The sequence below is a fragment of the Prionailurus viverrinus genome, chromosome B4 (genome assembly GCF_022837055.1).
Source record: "Prionailurus viverrinus isolate Anna chromosome B4, UM_Priviv_1.0, whole genome shotgun sequence".
NCBI lineage: Eukaryota > Metazoa > Chordata > Mammalia > Carnivora > Felidae > Prionailurus > Prionailurus viverrinus.
Window position 1 is genome coordinate 2501561 of NC_062567.1, and position 23793 is coordinate 2525353.

The 23793-nt window shown below is 48.9% G+C and overlaps 1 protein-coding gene across 3 annotated transcripts in view; it reads left to right on the forward strand.

Moving 5' to 3' along the window:
- Positions 1-4756, forward strand: part of PFKFB3 (6-phosphofructo-2-kinase/fructose-2,6-biphosphatase 3) — a 75922-nt gene extending 71166 nt beyond the window's left edge. For all 3 annotated transcript variants that reach the window (XM_047868237.1, XM_047868236.1, XM_047868235.1), the window contains one exon: positions 2113-4756. In XM_047868237.1, the coding sequence (XP_047724193.1) occupies positions 2113-2157 (45 nt within the window). In that variant the 3' untranslated portion in view covers positions 2158-4756. The remainder of the gene's footprint in view (positions 1-2112) is intronic.
- Positions 4757-23793: the final 19037 nt, after the last annotated feature.

Sequence of the window (23793 nt, forward strand, 5' to 3'; positions counted from 1 at the left end):
TGCGGAGCATAGTCGTTATTGTGGGGGAGGTAGTGCCCTGCACTTTGGGGGGATGCCCGAGGCCCCTGGGCTTGCACTTGCTCTGTATTTTGATACCTCCCCCTCCCCCCCCCCCCCCCGCCCCACCGTCCCTTCCACACAGGCCAGTAGGATTTCTTCTCCTGAGTAGCAGGAGCACCGGGAGCCTGGGGAGTGTGGGGCACCCCTGGGGGCTTACGGGTCGTGGCCTGAGGACACCAGCGATCGTGGCTTCATGGTGAAACTGTCACGGTCGGTGACGACAGCCCGGATGGATGCAGCGCCCTGGGGGGCCACACTAGTGCTCCCGGCCACCAGACCATCCGGCCATCCTTGATTTTTAAGTTTCAAATGCGCACTGAAAAGAAGATAGTACTAAAGATGTTTTGTTTTGTTTTTCTTTTCCAACATGTTTTCTTCCCTTCCCCCCACTATGCTTGAAAGACGAACTGTTTGTCACATTTTCTCAAAGTTTTCTCCCTACTAACCTTGGAAAGGTAAATGGCTCGGTGCATGCCCCTCTCTGTCCCCTCTGCATCTCCCCGAGTCATGGCATCTCAGCCTGTCAGGGCATCTTGGTCTGTGTGACGACGGGCCATCGTGCAGTATGTGACTCATACACCCGTGCCGGACGACTTGTGTCTTTCAAGAGCAGCACCATTGTCTCAAGGTCCCCTCTCTCTCTCTCTCTCGTTCCCTCCTTCCCCTCCGTGTGGCCTGAGCCAGGGCACCATGAGTGAGTGACGTGACGTGGTCCCCAGTGTCATTGTTGCATCTATCATCCGTGGGCGCTCGGAGCCTTGGGCGCGAGATGTCTGAGGGTGGGTTGAAGCCGGCAGGTGCAGCGGGACCTGGCAGCATCCCGGGCCCTGACCCCATCGGGGGAGACTGGGTGCAAGGCCACAGGGTCCTCCTGGGAGACCCCCCACTCACAGACACTGTCTGATGTGCTCATGACTGGAGGGTCGGGTGGCCTGGGTGGAGTCGGGCTGAGAGCGGGCTCAGGTCTGAGTGCGGGTTCTGCGAGTCCCTAGAGATTTCTCCACGGTGGGCCCTTGGTTCTGCTGGAGGGGAATGGGCTGCCATGATCCTGCATATGTGCGTGCCCAGCGTCCACGCTCCCCTCACCCTGTCCCTTTAAGACAGTCTCGGTGGACACAGGGAGGGAAAGAACACTTATAAAAGTGGTGTTTCCTTTCTTTGCGGCGGATTCAAGTCAGGCAGAGAGCCTGCTGCTGTGCAGTGGCAGCTGTCATCTGTTCCCAGCCGATTGAAAAACTATTTTTTTTAACGTTGAGAGAGTGTGAGCAGGGGAGGGGCAGGGAGAGAGGGAGAGAGAATCCCAGGCACAGAGCCCGACGTGGGGCGCGAACTCAGGACCCATGAGATCGTGACCTAAGCCAAAATCAAGAGTCAGCCACCACCCCGAAGAACATTTTTAAGGGGTTTTTGATTCTGGCAGCTTCTCAGGGGTGGGACTTGTGGCCAAGATTGCTTTTGTTGGAACAGGAAGAGAGCTTTAGTGAGTGACACCTGCCTTCTCTGCCTGGGTCCTCCCCTGTGACGTCCACTCAGCCCAGGGCACCTGTGTTCTAGCTGCTGAGCCCATGTTCCTAGAATGTGGGTTCTGGGGGCTGGAGCATACGGTCTACCTGAACCCTGTTGGGAGGAGAGTCCCGGCTCGTCCCCTGCCCGGCCGCGGGCAGCAGGAGGGCCCTGGGTGCGGGCGGGGGTGATCTCGAGGCATGAAAGGGCCAGGCCCTGGAGGCTTCCTTAGGTGCTGGTGCTCAGTGCTCCCCAGAGCTCTGACCCGCCAGGGCCACCCCACCCTCCTTCCCCATCTAGAGGCAGATGCCTGGCCTCCCCCGGCCTTGCCAGACCCTTCTCCTGGGCAGCTCTGGGCTTAACCCCCGCCACATTTCCGGAGCCTCCCCGGGCTTTCTTCTGCCCAGTTGGTGAGGACGCCCACCCAGGGTTGTGTTTTTCTGTCTGGGGGAGGTGGGCGGTCTCACGTGCATGGCTTTGGTCTTGAGAAGCCTAGTCGACAGGAAATGCTAATTCCCCTTCCTCACCCCTCTCTTCTCCTGGAAACAGAACATGAAGAGCACCCAGAGTGGCATCGACACCAGGATGCACTGAGGCAGGCCCGTCGGCTCCGTGCCAGTTCTGTTCCTGCAGCTTCTCCTTAGTGCTTTTCCACCCGCCCGAGGCCAGCCATCCCCAGGACGTCTTCTGAACAGGGTGGGTGGTGTAGAAGAGGGGCCCGCCGCTCAGACAGAGCCGTGCCCCCGACGGCGGTCCCTCCCGTGTGCGCACCCCGCGCTGGCGGCCCCCCCCACCCCCCGCCCCCAGCCTTGCTGACCCCCCACGAGGCTCGGAAAGGACAATGAGCGGTGGAAGAGGGGAGAGAGGGCCCTGAGGAGGGGACGGTGGCCTCCAGGCTCTTCTGTTTTGTTTCGTTTCTGTGATCCTGACCTGGTATGTTCCCAGCCTGGGGAGAGCACACGGGCCCCAGAATCCTAAAATCGAAGGGGGTCTAGTTGCTGAAGAAGAAGGGATGTGGAAAACTGTCACAAGGCTCTTCTGTGCGTCGTGGCCCGGGATGTTGCCTCGTGAGGGCAGGACTCGGGCGCGTGCTGGGTTGGGGCCGGTCCCGGAGGAGGAGGGTGAAGGCTCTGAGCCACCGTGCAGCGCGTCCACAGCTTGCCGGCTCTGCGTCCTGCCTCGGAAGAGGGTGACTCACGCACAGTGTGGCCGTGCAGGCAAAAGGAAAGGTTCTGCCGGAACAGTCCTGGGGCCTCACCCCCCCAGGGAGCTCTGCCGCCTCTGCCCTCCCGCCTGGGCCCCAGGCCCCCCCCCCGGAGCTGCTTGCTTTTGCACTTTTTCAACGGCAGAAGGCGGGACCTGAAGGTTGTACCTTCTCTCCACGAACTTACATGTTTGGGGTTTGTGCCCGTGGGGGCTGGAGCTCAGAAAGAACGTGGGGAGTCGGGTGCGCGCGTGCCATGGGGAGCTTGGAGGGACCCAGGAAACCAGCCGGAGAGCAAGTCATGTGGATCATAGCCAGGCTGACCCGGATGGTGGCACAGAGATGATCAAGGGTCACCTCCTTCCTCCAGGATGTTCGTCACCTCCCTGTGCTTCCCAGGTGGGGACGGCGGCCCAGCCGAGACCTCACTTGCGGCCACTTCCTCCAGGAGGCTGCCTGTGGTCTCCTGGCAGGACTGAGGACTGAGCTCAGCCTGCTTGTTTTTGTGGAGCACCTGCCCTATGCCCAGCGGGTGCCCGGTGGCTGCGAAGTCCGAAGAAGACGGTGTCCTCGCTGGTGTTCGTGGCACCTGTGGCATCTTTTTGGGGTGGCTCACAGCAGGGAGACGTGTGGTTCGAAATACCTGTAGTTTCTGCCTCCTGGTTTCTCCTCGTTGCCTCCACGTCCTGGGGAAAAGGAGGCGTCTTGAGGCCCAGACAGAACGATTTGGAGACTCCGGCGTAGGATTTGTCCAAGTGACCCTTTGAGGACCTCTCAAAGCTGGAGCCAAAGGTCACTTCCCTTGCTTGCCCTCTGCTTTCGAGCCTGACGGTCTCACCCCCTCTTGTCTTATGGGACAGGCTCTGGGAGAGCGGCTGTGGGGGCTTGGACATCCGGAGAGGGCACCGGACAACGCGTGTTTCTCTGGTTGGGGTTCAGTGGGAAACTGGGATGTGCTGTAGATGCCCTGCGGTCAAGTTTGTGGGTTTCACACCAAAACCCCTCCCTCCACCTCCTTCCCAGCCGGGCACCGTGCCCGAGGATATGTAACATCTCTGTTCCTGTGTGACGGAAGAAGGGCTAGTTCCCTTTCCTGCCAACTGAGTCTCGTCGGGTTGCGAGGTTGCACGGGCACAAGCATGTGCTTGTGGGTTGGTCTTCTCCCTGGCAGCCCAGCTCTCGCGAAACGGCTTCCACGTGTCCCTCTCTCTGGCCTCCTTTTCACACCGGTTGTCGGAGCCCACGCTGAGCTTTGACCCTTCCTGCCGATGATGCTCGTGGGGCTGGGTGTGGGTGTGGGTGCCCCGCCCGCCTCCAGCTGCTGAGGTCATTACCCACCGAAGCGAACATCCTGCACACGCGTTTGTCGGGGCCTAGATGAGGCGACAGAACGTGCCAGCGGACGAGGAGCGAGACCTCAGAGGTTGCAGAAGGCTGCCCAACTGAAAGCCGTGATCGGACTCGAGGCGCCAGCTGGGGGACGTGTTTGACCTGCACTCATGGGGCTCCTGCCACTCTGACTATGGCCTCTCCCCGCCCCCCTCCCCCGGCCCCCTGAAAACCACCTGGGACCAATTTTGTTCACTTGGCATAGTTGTTTGTGGGTGGGTTTCCCCTTCTCCTCATTCTGTCCGGAGACCGTGGGTGAAGCTCGTCATTTGCGGGCAGCAGAGGAACGGCCGCACCAATGATGTTTTTCGTTTGTAATACTTGAAATTTATTTTTTTATTATTTTGATAGCAGATGTGCTATTTATTTATTTAATATGTATAAGGGAGCCTGAAAATAGAAAGCTGTATAGATTGGGTGTAGTTCGGTGGTTGGTTTTGGGGGGCCTTTTACGTGTGACTCATGACTTCTCTGTGTTCTGTATAGTTGTCTGAATTAATGACCTGGGATGACGCTGTGCCAGCTTTCAAACAGGGGATGCTTTTCAGAAATTTGTATATTTTGCAGTTGCCAGAACAATAAAATACCTGATTGAAATACGCTGATGAAGTGCGCCCCTGGTCCTTTCTGGGGGGTGGGGGGGGGGGGAGGCGGGAAGAGAAGTCTTCAGTTGACGCTTGCGGTCCACGCACCGGGTGGCTATCGCCGGGCTCCTGACCGACCCGCCAGCCGTCATCTTTAAACAGGACGTGCCAGTACCGATTGCCAGCATTGATGCGTTACGGTTGACTAGAATCCGTGGTGAACACTAGGGCTCCCTCTGGTTCCACGGGTTTTGGCCAACGCATACCCGTGTAGATGTCCCATTAGCACAGACAGAGCGCCCAGCAATTCGCATCCCCTTCACCCCGTGTCCTTTCCCCTCAGCCCTTTGAACGGCAGCAGTGTCTCTTACACAAGCATCGCCCAGTGGGACGGGCCCTGGGCGGATCACAGGAAGCCATTGTGTTTCAGGTTCTGGGTTCCTTCCACCATCACCCCTCCCCCCCCCCAGCCCCTTTCTGGTTTCTGCTGGGGGAAAACACTCGGGCCACGTCTAGGACCAGTCTGCCACACCTCGAGCAAGTTACCCTCCTTCCGCACCTTCTTCCCTACCGATGAGGACGCTCGCAGACCGGGCTGAGGGCTGAACGAGAGCCCGGAGCATTTCCTTCAGGCAGAGGATTGGCGACCAGCAGTGCCCTCACCGGGTCCGAGTTTTCCTCCACGGGCCCCACTGTTAAAGACTCCAGAAATAGCCCTTCTCCCAAATTCGTCTTTGGGCGTCCCTGACGCGTTCTCTGCCCCAGGTGCGAAGAGAGCAGGAGTCGGCAGTTGGGCACCTCCATTTGAAACGACTCCCGAGGTTCTCTGTAACCGGCATGGTGGGCAGAGCATTTGGGTTAAAGGGCCTTGTCCAGTGACTGTGGTGCGAGGTGCGAACACCCCCGTGCGGGCCGGGCTCAGCCCACCCTTCAAGCCAGCCTCTCAAGTTCTGAGCCCACGCTTCAGCTCTCGCTGTGCGTTGGGTGCAGGGCTTGGAGACGTGGCCTTCGCAGATGTGGGTCTTCACCCCTAGGTCGGGCCAGTCTCTCAGGTTATGGCCCCAGGAAATTAGAAGGCCGTCCTGAAGGAGGATGTGCGCACGCTTTCAAAACCCGGGACTGCTGGGTGATGGGAGTGCGCAGGTGTCGTGACCTTTTGGGCAAACTCTGAGACCCATCTGCGTGTGACCTTAGGCCAGAGCTATAATTACTGGATAAATATTGACGGAAGGGTGACCAGGTGGGTGATTCGGGGGGGAGGAGAGGGGCAGGAAGCCGCAGGACGGTGGATGCCAGAAGGAAATGGATTCGTTCACTGGGTCCCCAACGTGAGCCAGACACCCTGTGGCTCTTTGTACCTTGAAAGCCAGAGCAGGAGTTCCCCTGTAGCAGATACAGTCATTGTGCTAAGTACTAACAGCTACAAGACTAAATAAATACTGAGTTAATGATCTTCAGTGATCCTTCGGGGCGCCCTGGGAGTTAACCTGCTGTTGCCAGGCCCGTTTTGCAGATAAAGAATATGAGACTCCCCGAAGGAAAGCAACTTAGCCCTGAGCGTGGCAGGCCGGTTTTAGTGGTTCCGATCCAGGTCTCTGGGACTCTCAAGCTTGTGGCTTCAACCGCTGGAAAATGTCGCCTCCACGTGGCCTGGGTCTTTCCACGGTAACGGGAGTTAGCAGTGCAACAGGTGAGGCGTCCGGTGGGCTTTAAAAGCTGCGTGCCTGTCGGGCCGGGAGGATGGGCTGGCCCTCCCTACGTGCTCCCTGCGGTGCTCGGCTGCTGCTCAGGTGGTCAGGGTCTCCAGAGGAGTCAGCAGCAGCAGCAGCAGCAGCACGTCAGGCCCAGGTTTCCGAAATCCCCAGGTCATGCCCCAAATCTGTCTTGGCAGAAGTTCCTCCAAGAATTTTACTGGCACTTCCAAGAGGCAGCAGATAGATAGCACTGGGCCAGAACGGTGGGCGGCCGGCGAGGGGTGGGGAGCGAACATGAGGGTGTTTGGAGGGGCTCACGGCGAGAAAGCAGCTGGTGGCTTTGCTCTCAGCAAGGCAGGGCGGTACCTGCGTTCTTTAAAAAAAATTCTTTTTAACGTTTTCTTTATTTTTGAGAGAGCGCAAGCCCGAGAAGGCCAGAGAGAGAGGGAGACACAGAATCCAAAGCAGGCTCCGGGCCCTGAGCCGTCAGCACAGAGCCTGATGTGGGCCTCGAACTCACACACTGTGAGATCATGACCTGAGCCGAAGTCGGACCTTAACCGACTGAGCCTCCCAAGTGCCCTGGCGCCTGCATGCTTTATGCTGGAGGCTCCCACCTGCAGTCCAGACCCGCGGGTGGGAGCCTCCAGCCAGCCCGACTCTCCTCTCCCTCCGCCCTTGGCTCATTTAACATTTTTCTCGCCAGCATCGTTGGGGATATTTTTTATAAACGGGATATTTTAGTAAACAGAACTGGGAAAATTAGTCCGCTATCTGAGAAGAAGCTAATTAGATCATAGCACTGCACTATCCATTTTGACCTCGGTGTTAAAAAAGGATCAAACTGTTGAAAAGGAGAAGAAACTATTGGGTGGACAAAAGCCCAGCTTAAAAGCAGTAAAATAAACCACAAAGGAAATACTGAGATTCCACAATGTAACTATTTTAACTTCAAAGTCATTAACAACCGTGTGAGCAGAAGGGAAGCAACACTGCTAAGAAATTTTGCAACAAATCTGTTATCCTAATTATCCTAAAATACAAATTGGAGACCCATCCAGAGTGATCAGAAAAATGTGCAGACTCTCCTAGATTCCCAAAGGCTTTTATTTAATCTTTACCCCACAGCTTTGCAATCTTATTTTCTTTTTATGTTTATTTATTTTAAGAGAGAGTGCAGGGGAGGGTCAGAGAGAGAGAGAGAGAGAATCCCAAGCAGGCTCCGCACGGTCAGCACAGAGCCCAAATGCAGGTCTTGAACTCACGTACTGTGAGATCATGACCTGGGCCGATACCAAGAGTCAGAGGTGTTTAACCGACTGAGCCGTCCAGGTGCCCCTGCGATCTTTTAGACGAAAGACAGGGCAACTGAAGTCTGGTGGAGTTAACGCTGTGAAGGTTGCTTTAAACACTTCATTTTGAACTCACATTTTTTCAACACAGCATGAGTGGGTTTAAATCAAGATTTTCTCGGCAGGTGAGCAGGCTTTACAGTCAATGCATCGATGGCCCAGGTAATCTTTATAAAGGCACTGGTTTCTCAGCCTGCAGGTTCGGACATACTCCTAAGACCGTACTAAAAGAGAACCCCCATAGAGACCACAGAGGCCCCTCAGAACATGGTACTTTTGCCACTTAGGACTAAAGAGGATCGTTTGCGCATTCCCGGGGAGACGTCTTTGGAGATACTCAATTGCCTGGCTGCCAGTGGCAGAAGCCTCCTCTCTTTCACGCGCAGGGATCGTTGGCCGCGTAAGATTCAATGCACGGGGTGAAGTGCAGATTGGGGCGGGCTGGGTTGGGGGAGATACGGGATGGTACTACGGGATGGGCTCAGCGGGGAAGTGTCCCCCATGTATAACGTGCTCCCCAAAAAAGGAGGTGCCTAGGTGGCTCAGCTGGCTGAGAGTTGACTCTTAATTTTGGTTCAGGTCATGATCTCACGGTTTGTGAGACTGAGCCCCAACTCCACATTGACAGTGTGGAGCCTGCTTGGGATCCTCTGTCTCCCTCTCTCTGCCCCTCCCCTGCACACGCCTGCTCTCTCTCTCTCTCAAAACAAATGTTAAAAGAAAACAGACTTCATAACATGGCATCGTCGACGAATCCTCGATGCTGGGGGTGGGGGGGGGGTACAGGTAAGCTGTCCGTTTTCGGTTCCCTGAGGCCTTAACTAAGCCGCAGGCATCAGAGACATACTACTTTGGACATGTCGGTTGAACTGATCTAAAGACATCTCACCTGTTTGTTCTGGCAACTGTATCTGGTGAGGAAAGGGGCAGAGGCGGCTCTTAAGGCCTGGGGGGGACTCAGCTTATTTCCAAGTCCTGGCTGCGTGGTAGAATCCAGGGGCTGGGGCCAGGGGAGGCAGCCAGCCACGAATTGATGGGGCACCCCCAGGCTTTGGAGACGGGTGGTTCCAGGTCCGTCCGACTGTCCCACCATGTTCTAGATGCGTGGCCTTGGACAAGTTACTTGTCATGTTTTTTAACTTGCTTCCTGTTCATAAAGCAGGGATGTTCATACCACCTTTTTTTTATTATAAGATTCACCACTGATTTGTTAAGTGTTCATGCAAAATAGAACAAACCATACGTACATCCGATGTGAGACACAGTTCAGCTTCTGGATGTGTTAAATGAAGACAAAAATTCTCCTTAGAAGTGAAGAAATACCATAATTACTTTTCAGGCTTTTTGTGAGGATTCAATCTTAGAAGTGAAGAGACCTTGACAGTTCCTGGCACAGAGTAAGTACCGAAATGGTAGCTATTCGTCTAATAGCACCGGGTGCTTTAAATGCAACGTAGATATTGTTATACCCACTTCGCAGATGTGGAACTGAGGCCAGGAGAACTTAACGATCCTGCTTGATTTTGCCCAGCCACAGCTGGGGGTAAGCCTACGTTGGTCAGACTGCCAAATCACGCAGCCTAAGAACCACACAGCTGAGCCAGGCCCGGCTGGATGAATCACCAACCACAAGACGGGGACTGAGTCGCTTGTTAATTTTAGCAAGCAGGCTTTTGTATCCTGGGGCTATGGAGAGGTCTGTGGGCATTTAAATGAATAGATTTTCTTCAAAGGGCTGTGATTCAGGATGATTGCAGAGCCCTGAAGACCAGATGTCCAGTGTCTAAGGTTCTGTGTTTTCCCCTCCCCTTCCCCCCCTCGTCTTCCAAGCCAGCATCTTTTGGGATACCCTATTCCTGGGGTACACAGAATTTCCCAGGGGTACACACACATAGTTTTAGGGGAGTAGGTTTCCAGATCCTCAACCTCCATATTCACTCTTCCTAAAACAGGGGAAGAAGTTTGTTTACTCGGCAATTGCAATGGTGTTTCTTTGCTTTGCAAACAAAAGGGGAACCCCTCACCTACCTCAGAGGCAGTGACTACAGTGCATTGCCCCAGGGTGGGGACACCTCCAGGGCCCCCAACAGAGGGAAGCCTCCTTTAATGGTTAACCCCTGAAATGGCACACCACCAGGGGTTTCCTTCCTACCCGGGCTCTGTGAAAGGGGCAACTCCACAGCTTTTGGAAGGTTTCGGATTGAGAACAGGTGAAGCGCTCTAACTTCCTGCAGCAGCTCCCAACTTTCTGGTCTCAAGACTCCCTCTCGCTCTTAAAAATTATTAAAGGCTCCAAAGAGCCCTTGTTTACGTGGGTTACTTCTACTCATGTTTAGTGTACTTGAAATGAAAACTACAAACTTTTTAAAAAGTACACGTATGTAATAATTTATTTTACTTTACTTTTTAAATGATTATTTTGAGAGAAAGAGGGAGAGAGAGTGGGGAGGGGCAGAGAGAAAGAGAGAGAGAGAGAGAGAGAGAGAGAGAGAGAGAGAATCCCAAGCAGGCTCCACACTGTCAGCACAGAGCCTGATATGGGGCTTGATCTCGCAAAGTGTGAGATCATGACCTGAGCCAAAATCAAGAGTTGGACACTCAGCTGACTGAGCCACCCAGGCACCCCAGAAAATTCTTTTTTATTATTTTCGTATTATTTTTTTAATGTTTATTTATTTTTAGAAAAGACCGCATGTGCGTGGGGGAGGGGCAGAGAGAGAGGGAGACACAGAATCTGAAGCAGGCTCCAGGCTCTGAGCTGTCAGCACAGAGCCCGATGTGGGGCTCCAATCCATGAACTGCGAGATGGTGACCTGAGCTGAAGTCGGACACTCAGCTGACTGAGACACCCAGGTGCCCGTCCCCACCCTGAAGAAAATTCTTAAAGTATTGAAAAACTATGGGTCTGATAATGTTAGCTGTAAGTTTTCTACGGTTTTAATTTTTATTTGAAAACTTGAAATTTCCAACAAATACTGTTAGTTGTTTTCCATAGTGATAGCTCACTGTGTTTTTGAGAAACTGTAGGTATTGTTTTTATAAGTTAAGCCCCCCCCCACCCCCCCTTTTTTTTTTGTAAAGTGGAAATCTGATAATTCCCATGCATAAATCCTTTCAAGGACCACCCATTCATTTCCCACACAAAAAAGGACAGGATGTTATCATGGCAACAAGGTTCCCTCGTAATCCCTCACTAAAGACCTCCAGTCCTTACAATCCCAGCTGCCACCATCCTGAGCCATGCACTTCATTCTTGAACCCTTTCATTTTCTCCTCTGTCTGCCTGGATCAGAAATCATTCCCTCCAATTCCACCGAGTCCCACTAGTCCTTTAAGATTTAATTTTAGGGGCACCTGGGTGGCTCAGCCAGCTGAGTGTCCAACTTTGGCTCAGGTCAAGATCTCACGGTTCATGAGTTCGAGCCCTGCGCCGGGCTCTGTGCTGACAGCTCAGAGCCTAGAACCTGCTTTGGATTCTGTGCCTCCCTCTCTCTCTGCCCCTCCCCTGCTCATGCTCTATCTGTCTCTCTCTCAAAAAGAAACATTAAAAAATTATTTAATAAAAAAAGATTTAATTTTAAATTTTTTTTTCAACGTTTATTTTTTTGGGGACAGAGAGAGACAGAGCATGAACGGGGGAGGGGCAGAGAGAGAGAGGGAGACACAGAATCGGAAACAGGCTCCAGGCTCTGAGCCATCAGCCCAGAGCCCGACGCGGGGCTCGAACTCCCGGACCGCGAGATCGTGACCTGGCTGAAGTCGGACGCTTAACCGACTGCGCCACCCAGGCGCCCCTAAAAAAGATTTAATTTTAGATCTCAGTCTTTGGGTCTGTCTCCCTTCACTTGTGTATCAACTTGACTAGGCCACAGGATGCCCAGATATTAAGTCAAACATTTCATTGTGGGTGTTTCTGCAAGGGTGTTTCTGGATGAGAGTCACATCTAAATGGGTAGATTTCGCAAAGCAGATTGCCCTCCCTTATGTAGGTGGGTTTCACCCAATCCGTTGAAGGCCTGAATAAAACAAAAGGCTGACCTTCCCTGTGTAAGAGAGAATTCCTCCTGCCCGACAGCCTTTGGGATATTGGTCCTCTTCTGCCTTTGGACTCAGACTGAAACACTGGCTTCTCCTGGGCATCAAGTCTGCAGGCCTTCATGTAGGAATTACATCATCAGCCCTTTTGGGTCTCCAGCGTGCTGACTCATCCTGCAGATCTTGGGATTTATAGCCTCCCCTCTCTCTTTAAATATACACACATAAAGTGTACAGGTTTATAAGTAGACCATTACGTTGTCGTATGACAACATGAAGCTAAGCATGGGGTGCTCTGAGAGTCCAGAATGTTGAAGGATCAGGATTATTCTCCAGAGGACCAGAACAAGTGAGACGTCTATATATACATGGTGAGTACTCAATAACCAACCTCAGAGTGAATGAGATGATGGCAAATGAGTGAAGGAAGGGCTACCATTGGGAGCCCTCATCCTGTGGTTCAGATTCCTTCATACCTTTCTGTCTTTGCCAACCAAATTGTTTTTCACCTGATTGATCACATCATATTCTCGGCTGCCATTCTGATCATATAGTATTTGTTAGATGCTATGGTGGCTACCAATGGACGAAATGGAACTCATGCAACTCTGCATTGCCCTGTGATCCCATGAGTCAGATGGGGGCGGGCCATCTCCCTAATTGCTTTTCCAAGAATCTGGGTCCAGGTGATCTTACGCAGTTGAGCCCTCTCTTTGCTCAGACCACCATGACTCATTTAGCACAGTGGTCTTTCAACCGGTACACGGTTTCCCCTGGGGCTTTCGGGAAGACTTTCTAAGACGCAAGGGGAACAGCAATGGTTTCTGGCCAGCTCAGATCTTCAATTCCACGTGTATTCTTTTGCAAAGCCAATCTGAGAATGTGCCTCTTACCCATCTCAGGTCTCACCTGGCTGCATTGCCCAGCATGTAAAAAAAATTCTAGGGTACAACACAAAAAGTAAGACCTCCTCAGTTATTTAATCAAGGTAGCATAAACCCTGGGACTTTCAGCCTTTCCCTGCCTTGTGTATATTTCTTTATAGGGAGAATCACTTCGTTCCATTATTCTGAATGATATATGGTAGAATGAAATGGTAGAAATAGTAATCATTGTGTTTCAGTGTTTTGTTCTCTTCCAGTTGTCTGCTAGTATGAAAGGACATTACCCTCTTGACGAAGAATTGCCTTGAGAGCAAAGCAGAGAACATCAGTAAGAAATACCGAGCGCTGAAAATTAAAACCATATTTAAACATGAGCAATATTGTCGGTATTCTCCAGCTGGAAAGAAAAATACCTTTAAACGGTTGAAGCAGCAATATAGGTTAGCCATACAGATTTGTTAAAACGTGATGGGAGTGTTCTCTAGGACTTAAAGTATTTTCAGAAAACACTGAAAAAAATCCCCGCAGATAAAACTTCTGTGTTATTTCTTACAGTATTGAAGTTCCCAGACCATGGTGTCTGCAGACCTACAACTTACTCTAAAATGGTTGAGTGACAATTCACAGAGAGAGAGAGAGAGAGAGAGAGGGAATAAAGAGTAAACCAACTGGGACACAGTGTTGACCACAGGTAGGTCTAGGTAAAAGGTATATAGTCTGTTGTTATTCTCTTCTTACTCCTGCAACTTTGCAATGTTCTTAGAATAGTCTTGCAAGCAAAAAAGTGTTTCCTCAAGTTCAAGTCAGAGGGAGTTACTCCCCCAAATGTTAAGTAAAACGACATATGTCAGTATGAAAAAATGTTCAAGTTTACATCGTCTTTACCACTTTTGATCTTCTGAACAGTTTTATTGAGCAAAATGGGATAAAAAGGCTGCATGTTTGTTTTATCTTCAGGAATGCAAAGGTCTAATTACTCAAACAGTTTTTATTCTAAAACTAAACTCCGAAGGTGTATTCGGAGTTGGCTTTTTTTTTTTTTTCTTTGCTTTAAGTCAGTAGATTACCAAGGACTGGAAAAGACGAAACTCTGGTGTTTCTGACAAAGTCCAAAGGGTGAAATCGTAAACGTGTAGATCTGTAAAATGTGTAAAATAATTGCTTCTTAAAGAATTCCAAGAATTCTTTAAGAGTCTGTGCCGTTTAATGCGAGATTAAAACCTATTTTATCAAATCATATCATGAAATACTTACTCTGGTTACCATCAGTCCTCATGGTTTATCTTCTAAATGTGTAGTGATGTCTACCTCCTATTAACAAAAATTTAAATTCTGTGCCCACTGCCCAGCAGATTAGATTATAGGCATGCCTGCCTTTTGGTTTCGTGAACTATATGTAGAGAAAATCTGAACTTGATGGTCAGTGAAAGCATTGAAGCTTCTTCTTGTTTTTATTTTATTTCTGTTCTATTTTTAAAAACAAAACTTTAAAAAATTATTATCCTTCCTTTATAGAGTCGGTGTTTGTTTGGACTTGCCCAGGACACCTGGGTTCTGGGGACAATTGCTTACCCCCTAGTCATTAGAATAAAGTCCACGAAATGAAGGAAACATTCATCAAACACTTACCATGTGTTTGCTGCTAGGGTGATGAACACTTGCAAGCTGGCATCCCTAGATTTCTTATATATACTTAATTTTATTTAAAAAAATTTAAAAAATGTTTTTATTTATTTTTGAGAGGGAGACAGACGTAATGCAAGCAGGGGAGGGGCAGAGAGAGAGGGAGACACAGAATCCAAAGCAGGCTCCAGGCTCTGAGCTGTCAGCTCAGAGCCCGACACGGGGCTTGAATTCATGAACCACGAGATCATCACCTGAGCCGAAGTCGGACGCTCAACCGACTGAGCCACCCAGGCGCCCCATAGGTTGCTTATATTTAAAATGAAGAGCTTAGGGGTGCCTGAGTGCCTCAGTCGGTTGGGCGTCTGACTCTAGGTTTCGGTTCAGGTCATGATCTCACGGTTTGTGAGTTCACACCAGGCTCTGTAACATTAGTACAACACTATTTTAACAAAACTGCAGACTTTATTTGAATTTTTCTGTGTTTTTCCACCAATGTCCATTTTCGGTTCCAGGATCCCATTTCAGGAGAGAACATTGCATTTGGTTGTATGCCCTTAACCTCTTCGGATCTGTGACAATCCGTCGTTCCTATTCTTTCATGGCCTCGATGTGAAGAGTGCTCATCAGGTGTCTTGGAGACCGCTCCTCAGTTTGGGTTTGTCTCATGTTTTCTCACGGTTGGACTAAGGCTCTGCGTGTTGGGGAAGAAGAGCACAGAGGTGAGGTGACTTGTGACAACGACATGACATCACTGGTCACGTTAACGGATCATTTGGCAGGTGGCACCTGCCGGGTTTTGCCACTGCAGAGTTGGTATTTTTCCCTTCCCATTTTTAGTTATTTGGCGATGAGTCACGGAGTCCACTTCCCATGCAGGGGAAGACCATTAGATCCCCCTCCTGAAGGGAGGCGTGTCCAAGAATTTGCAGATCTTTGTTAAAATGCCACTGTAATTAATACATATATCGGGAGAGATACTTTGAGGACATACAAATATCTGTTTCTTAAAGTTTCAGCCTCTGATTTTATTTATTTGTTTATTTATTTTGACAGAGAGAGAGAGAGAGCATGTGAATGGGGCGGGCAGAGTGAGGAGGGGCAGAGAGAGGGAGAGAATCCCAAGGAGGCTGCACACTATCAGTGCAGAGCCCGATGCAGGGCTCGAACTCATGAACCATGAGATCATGACCTGAGCCAAAATCGAGTCAGATGCTCAACCGACTGAGCCACGCGGGCACCCTGCAGCCCCTGACATCAGCACCCGTGAGTGTATTTTCCTAGCAGCAATTGCTGTGATGTTCTAGTGGGAACTGTCTATTTCCCCTCATTCCTTTTACATTTATTACGTGTGATTCTTCCCTAAGGAAAATGTGCCCCTTCTCCCCATTTAAGTGCTAACCCAACCACGTATTTATATTACTGTGGAGTTGTGGATATTCCTTCATAGATGAGCTTCTGTGTTTCTTTCTTTTTCTTAATTTTTTTTAATGTTTAGTTTATTTTTCAGACAGAGACAGAGCACGAGCAGGGGAGGGGCAGAGAGAGAGGGAGACACAGAATCCGAAGCAGGCTCCAGGCTCCCAGCTGTCAGCACGGAGCCCGACATGGGGCTCGAACTCACGAACTGCGAGATCATGACCTGAGCTGAAGTCGGACGCTCAACCGACTGAATCACCCAGGCGCCCCAGAGTTTGTATTTCTTAAACGTTGATCGTTTGATTTCCATGAAGACATGCCCTCCACTGCCTGAAATGTCAAGCACCTGATATTCCTGACTGCGTGGGAGGCAGTGGCCTGGCCTGTAAGTCGACGTCGTCCCAGCTCACATTTTCATCCGAGGCCTTAATTATTAGGGAAGATTTCACTCGGCCGTCTGGGCGAAGCCTGCGGTTGAAAATATCCTCCCTGTAAGGTGCTGAAAACAGTTTTTCCAATATCACCTTCTGTGACTGTCCAGCCTGGAGGGGTTCGGTGTTACTTATTCCAGTGAGGCCTTCCAGTGTGACTTGGGGAGGGGTCACCCAGCTGCAGGCTGCAGGTGGCTGTTACATGCCTCTTCTGTGGCAGTCTGAGGGTTCGTTGTGCCCATCAGAGCTGGAGAATGTTTTTGGCCTTGGCCGCTCCTTTCAGACCTAGGAGTCTGATGGGTTCACTAGGGATGCTCAGGTCCTTAAAGTTCCAGAACATCCAAGGGAGCTGGGTAGAGAAGACAGCAAGAGCTTCAGAAGGAAAAAAGGAGAGAGAGAGAGAGAGAGAGAGAGAGAGAGAGAGAGAGAGAGAGACAGACTGACTCCTTTAAAAACCACATTTGGAAATGGAGACGCTGAAGGTCCCCAGGACAACGAATTTAGCATCTCTTGTGCAGCCCCAAGATTCAAGGGAAACTTGGTCCAAGACGTCTTTACTTTGTGGTTCAACCCCAGAAGGCTTCAGCGGATGCACTTACTGAGGAATGGCCAACAGAGAGAGAGCAACATGAAGGGAGAAATACACCCACTGTGACCTCGTCAGGGAAGCCTGCCCCTCCCTCTGAAAGGGACCGGAGACACGACCCCTGTGAGCAGGCTGGCCTTTGGGCCCTGTCATTCTGATCTCCTTTGCATCTGAGCCGTAGAAGCTGAGACATTTTCCTACTGGGGCCTCTTCTCTTTTTCTAATGGTTTTGCGTCTCCTCACATGGAGTGGGGAAGAAGGGAGACATAAATCGCCATTCGGCATTTGATGACTTGAGGGCCTGTGAGTTAAAGTGTTGGCTCTGTTTCCTCAGCTCACGGTGGGGGGGGGGGGGGGCGGGAGCAGTGTGACCTCAACTCAGATGTTTGGGCCTTTCTGGGCCTCAGGCACCACACGAAGAGCAAGGCACCAGATCCCTCACCAGGACTAAGAAAGCACCATATCCGAGGAGTGAGGCACATTTGGTGACCCCCAAACTCGGCTCTAAGCTAGCCGGACGACCACAGGCCGCAGGAAGACGGGTTCGGTCAAACTGGAAGGGAATTTCTGGAGACCCCACGGTCTCCCTGGAGCGATCTGCTTGCTCGCTCTGTTTTAGAAACACACGAACTATATTCCAGTTCAGACCATGCCCGAGAGTGTGGGCATCGTACCAGGAAAAGCACTCGGCAGGTGCTCTGTTTCGACCCTGAAGTGCACCTTAGCCCAGTCAAGAGTCTGGGCTTGTACGGGAATGAGTAGGTGCTATGGCAAAGCAGATTATACGTGGAGAAGCAGTTCTTGGTGTTTTAAATCCACAGCTCACAAAGGATTAGGGTGGACCGAGAAGCCGCCAAGGGCAGTTGAGGACAAAGGCGTATCGTGCTACTGTGTGGGGCCCTCGTCACGGCGGGAGTTCGAAGACCTGGGTTAAATCAGGTTCGTTCATTCATTCCTTCATTCACCCAGAATTCAAGGGGTTCCTCTTATGGTCCAACACTACGTGCTGGGAAGAACTTTTACAGAAGATGCATGAGGAAAACATTAGTCCCTATCAAAGGGAAACGCCAAAACATGAGCTTTTAGTTCTAGAAGCTTAGATTGCTAGGGCTGGGAACTTCGAGGTGCTCTCGTTGACCCCATCACTTAACAGAGGAGGAAACTGAGGCTCACGGAGGGACAGTAATTTCAGGCACGATGGCAGCTGGGACTAAACCAGCTTGACCCCCGATCTGGCTCTCTTTTCCATGAGGGTTAACTTCCCGCAAGAGAGGGAGAGAAAACGGTGCCACAGGACGTGGCAGAGCTCTGCGTGGCTCTGAGAAGAGCTCCGTGCTGCCACATACAGCTACTGAAAGCTGGCCCTTCTAGCCCTTCTCGAAGACTCTGCTGCTCGGGATCCCTCAGCCTCCTGCAGGCATCCCTTGGCCCCAGTGTTCTCCTGGCTCGCTTTGTGGTGCTGGCCGTCCGCCCCGCCAGACCCAAGCTTCTGAGTCTCCTGTTTAAAGGGTAAACTTGCCATGTGACTCGCACCACGAAACTTGGGCACTATTTCCCAAAGAAAGGGCCGGAGGAGTTTGCCCTCAGATTAAAACCACAGAACACAACCCTTTAATCAGAGAGCAGGTGATCACTTTAGAGTGACCTTGAGACTTTCTCAGGGGCTCTAGGACATCAGAGAAAAATACATCAGTTTCGCCAAGTCGGGTGCCCAAGAAGACCTCTTGAAGATGGCAGGAGCTGGTGCGTGTAACCCACGTGGCTGGTGAGGAGTCTGAAATCCGACAGGTCCCATAGAAAGGAAGAGAGAGGCCTGAGGCTGTTAGTAGACAAATCAAAGGGAATCTTGGCTTGTATTTGTTCATTGGAAGCAGAAACAAGATGTCTGACTAGTTATCTTCATGCTCTGCTGGGCTCACAGGGGTCTCCCCTCCTGGTACATGTCGTGGTGGGGCCAGTGTTTCTCTTGGGCCAAAGAGTCCAGTCCTTGGTCTCTGAGGGAGAAAACATTGTCAGCTGAATAAGAAAGAGGCAGTATTTCTTTTACTTTGGGGGCCAAACCTTGCTCTAAAATGGAAGGGCTTTGCATGTCAGACAGCCTGATTTCGTTGCCGAACAAAGCTCTCTTCTTTGTGGGGAAGAAGGAAGAGGGCTTCAACAATTAGCCCTCTCAAAATGTAGGTCTATAAAAACAACCGGAGGAAATGGGCAATGACATCCATCCGCCCACTGCTGTGGGCTGGTCCAGGGGAAGGCAAAACAAAGGAAAACACATCTAGTTGGTTCAAGAGTTCAGCTCTCCCTAAATTAAGAGAAAAAGCCATCTCTCTTCTCCTGGCCAGTCCAGCTCGCAAGTCCCATTCCACTGCTGTGATGTGTTCTCTCCCAGACCCTTCCTACTTGAACCTTCGTAGTTTTGACATGGGCATCTTGTATCTCTACAGCGGTTAGTTTGGGTGCTCAGATGGTTCTGGGAATCATTAGAAGCAAGAACTTGGTTTTCTTACTAGAGAATATGTGAAAAATGGTCCCAAAGAATAAACAGAAACAATGTTTGAATGCCTACTATGGGCTAGATGTTTAGTCTTAGAACATTGCACTAAACCTCCTCCATGGCTTTATGACCTGATTCTATGTCCTTTTTCCATTTTATATTGTTAAAAAACAGGACAACAGGTTCCAAATGGAGTCACTTATGCTAAGGCCCCCATTACCAAACAGAGGCTTAATTACAGTGTGGGTTCTCCCAGAAATGGAATCCTAAATTAGACCATCAGGTATCTCTTGAGCAGCACTGGCTGGGTCATCTGCCGCATAGACCCCTGCCATCTCCTAAGGAAAGTGACCTTGCAAATCATCAACATGCTTTCTTGCCTAGTATAACCTAGTTCTGGCTCCACTCTGCCTATAAAAGACTTTCCTTGTGTAGAGCAACTCACAGTTCCTCTCTATCTTCTAGATTGGATGTTTGTTCTGTTTGGATGGATTTTTCCTCGAGCGTTAATTGTAAGAGGCCTCAGTTTATCTTTTAACAACATATATGAGAACTATCTGGCTCAAAGTTTAAATAATTTGAGAGGTCGAATAATTTGCCCTAGATCGCACAGATTGCCATAGGTGGCAGGGGAGGGGGAGGGGCGGGGAAACAAACCAGGTGATCATGGTTACCAGGTGGCCATAAAGCCAACGTCTTTGTTGTTCTGGTGGATTCAACGTGATGAGAGACAAGTCAGTGAGTTTCCAGAAAGAGGAGAAACCCCGTGGGAGAAATCGTTTGAGATGGGAAAAAATGGACCTTTTGTTTCATTTTTGTGATTTCCCTGGAAATGTCGTCACTTCCATTTTCCTGGGCCTGTAGCGTAAGGTATGAATTTTTTCTGGCTTGGAAATGCCATTCTCTCTCCTTTATTTGAGGTGTTATATGTGTAATTAAAGAAATGCATTTAATTCCCGATATTGAGTTCTTAAAGACCAACTGTCATGGGAGTGTATTTAATCAATCACCTTGTGAGCACTTGTTGAATCCCTACTGCATATAAAGCAATATGCTTTTATTTATTTACCACTTTAATGATTTTTTAAAATTTGAGTATAATTAGCACACGGTGTTTTATTGGTTTCAGGTGTACAATATGACGATTCAACAATTCTATACATTCTGCAGTGCTCCTCAAGTGTTCGTCATTAGTCCCCTGTATCTACTTCACCCCACCGCCCACACCCCCTTCCTTCTGGCAACCACCAGTTGGTTCTAGTTAACAGTCTTGTTTGTTTCTTCTTTTCTTTGCTTGTTTGTTGCTGAAATTCCACATATGAGTCAAATCATATGGTATGTGTCTTTCTCTGACTTATTTCACTTAGCATTATACTTTCTAGCTTCGTCCATGTCATTGCAAATGGCAAGATTCCATTGTTTTTTAGGGATGAATAATAATCCACTGTATAATACATACCACGTCTTCTTTATCCATTCACCTATCAATGGGCACCTAGGTTGCTTCCATATCTGGGCTATTGAAAATCATGCTGCAATACACATAGGGGTACATGTGTCTTTTCAATCTAGTGTTTTCATTTTCTTTGGGTAAATAGCCAGCGCTGGGATTACTGGATCATATGATAATTCTATTTTTAATTTTTTGAGGAACCGCAGTGGCTGCACCAATTTGCATTCCTACCAACAGTGCACAAGGGTTCCTTTTTCTCCACATCCTTGCCAATACTTGTTTTTTTCTTGTGTTTTTGATTTTAGCCATTTTGACGGGTGTAAAGTGATACTTCATTGTGGTTTGAATTTGCATTTCCCTGATAATAAGTGATGTTGAGCATCTTTTCATGTGTTTGTTGGCCATGTGTATGTCTTCTTTGGAAAAGTGTCTATTCAGGTCCTCTGCCTATTTTTTATTGGATTATTTGTGGGGTTTTTTTTTTTTTTTTGGTGTTGAGTTACATGAGCTCTTTATAAAATGAGTATTAACCCCTTATCTGATATATCACTTGCAAATATATTCTCCCATTCCGTGAGATTTTTTTTTTTATAGTTTCCTTCACTGTGCAGAAGCTTTTCATTTTGGTGTCATCCTGATATTTTAATTTTGCATCTGTTCTCCTTGCCTCAGGAGAACTATCCAGAAAAATGTTTCTATGGCCAATGTCAAAGAAATTACCGCCTATGTTTTCTTCTAGGAATTTTATGGTTTCAGATCTCACATTTAAGTCTTTTTTTTTTAAATTTTTTTAAAATGCTTTTATTTATTTTTGAGACAGAGAGAGACAGAGCATGAACGGGGGAGGGTCAGAGAGAGAGAGGGAGGCATAGAATCGGAAACAGGCTCCAGGCTCTGAGCTGTCAGCACAGAGCCTGACGCGGGGCTCAAACGCACGAACCGCGAGATCATGACCTGAGCCGAAGTCGGACACTTAACCAACTGAGCCACCCAGGCGCCCCTCACATTTAAGACTTTAATCCATTTTGGGTTTATTTTTTTGTGGATGGTCTAAGAAGATGGTCCAGTTTCATTCTTTTGCATGTTGCTGTCCAGTTTTCCCAACACCATTTGTTGAAGACACTGTCTTTTTACCATTTGATATTCTTGCCTCTTTGGTCATAGATCAGTTGGCCATATGACTGTAGGTTTATTTCTTGCTCTCTATTATGTTCCATTGATCTGCGGGTTTGTTTCTGTGCCAGTACCATACTGTTTTGATTACATTAGTTTTGTTGTATATCTTGAAATCTGGGATTCTGATACCTCCAGTTTTGTTTTTCCTTTTCAAGATGGCTTTGGCTATTCAGGGTTTTTTTTTTTTTTTAATTTTTAAAAAATGTTTATTCATTTTTGAAAGAGAGAGACAGAGCACAAGCAGGGGTGGGGAGGAGAGAGGGGGGGACACAGAATCTGAAGCAGGCTCCAGGCTCTGAGCTGTCAGCACAGAGCCTGACGTGGGGCTCGAACTCACAAACTGAGATCACGACTCTCACAAACTGCGAGATCATGACCCGAGCCGAAGTCAGATGCTCAACCAACTGAGCCACCCAGGGGCCCCATTCAGAGTTTTTTTTTTGTGGTGCCATACAAATTTTAGGATTATTTGTTCTAGTTCTGTGAAAAATTCTGTTGGTATTTTGATTGGGATTGCATTAAATGTGTAGATTGTTCAGGTAGTATAGACATTTTAGCAATATTGTTTCTTCGAATCCATGAGCATGGTTTGTCTTTCCATTTGTTTGTGTCCTCCAGTTTCTTTCATCAATGTTTTCTAGTTTTTACAGTCTTTTACCTCCTTGGCTGAGTTTATTCCTAGGTACTTTATTATTTTTGGTGCAAATGTAAATGGGATTGTTTTCTCTATTTTTCTTTCTACTACTTCCTTATTAGTGTATAGAAATGCAACAGATTTCTTTATGTATTAAATTTTGTATCTTGTGACTTTCCTGAATTTATTTGTCAGTTTTAGTAGTTTTCTTGGTGGGTCCTTTAGGATTTTTCTTTTTTTCTTTTTTTTTAAGATTTATTTTACTTTTTTTTTTTTTTTTTTTTTAATTTTTTTTTTTTTTTTCAACGTTTATTTACTTTTGGGACAGAGAGAGACAGAGCATGAACGGGGGAGGGGCAGAGAGAGAGGGAGACACAGAACCGGAAACAGGCTCCAGGCTCTGAGCCATCAGCCCAGAGCCCAACGCGGGGCTCGAACTCCCGGACCGCGAGATCGTGACCTGGCTGAAGTCGGACGCTTAACCGACTGCGCCACCCAGGCGCCCCAAGATTTATTTTACTTTTTGAGAAAGAGCGTGGGCAGGGAGTGGGCAGAGGGAGAGAGAGAGAATCTTAAGCAGGCTCCACGCTCAGTGTGGAGTCCCACATGGGGCTCAATCCCATAAACCTGGGACCATGACCTAAGCCAAAATCAAGAGTTAGATGCTCAACTGACTGAGCCACCCAGGTGCCCTGAGTTTTTAGGGTTTTCTATACATAGTATCATGTCATCTACAAATAGTGACAGTTTTACTTCCTTCTTACCAGTTTGGATACCTTTTATTTCTTTTTCAATTTGGATGCTTTTTCTTTCTTTTTCTTATATGAGTTTTGTGGCTGGGACTTTTATTATTACTGTGTGGAACAACAGTGGTGAGAGTGGGCATCCTTGCCTAGTTGTTAATTTTAGAGGAAAAACTCAGTTTTTCATGATTGGGTATGATGTTACCTGTGAGTTTTTTATTTTTTTAATTTTTTTTTAATGTTTGTTTATTTCTGAGAGTGGGGAGAGCAAAGAGAGGGAGACACGGAATCCAAACCAGGCTCCAGGCTCTGAGCTGTCAGCACAGAGCCAGCTGTGGGGCTTGAACTCGAGCCGTGAGATCATGACCCAAGCCAAAGTCAGAAGCTTAACTGACCAAGCCACCCAGGTGCCTCACCTGTGAGTTTTTCATATGTGGCCTTTATTATGTTGAGATATGTTCCTTTTAAACCTACTTTGTTGAGAGTTTTTATCATGAATGGATGTTGCACTTTCTCAAGTGCTTTTTTT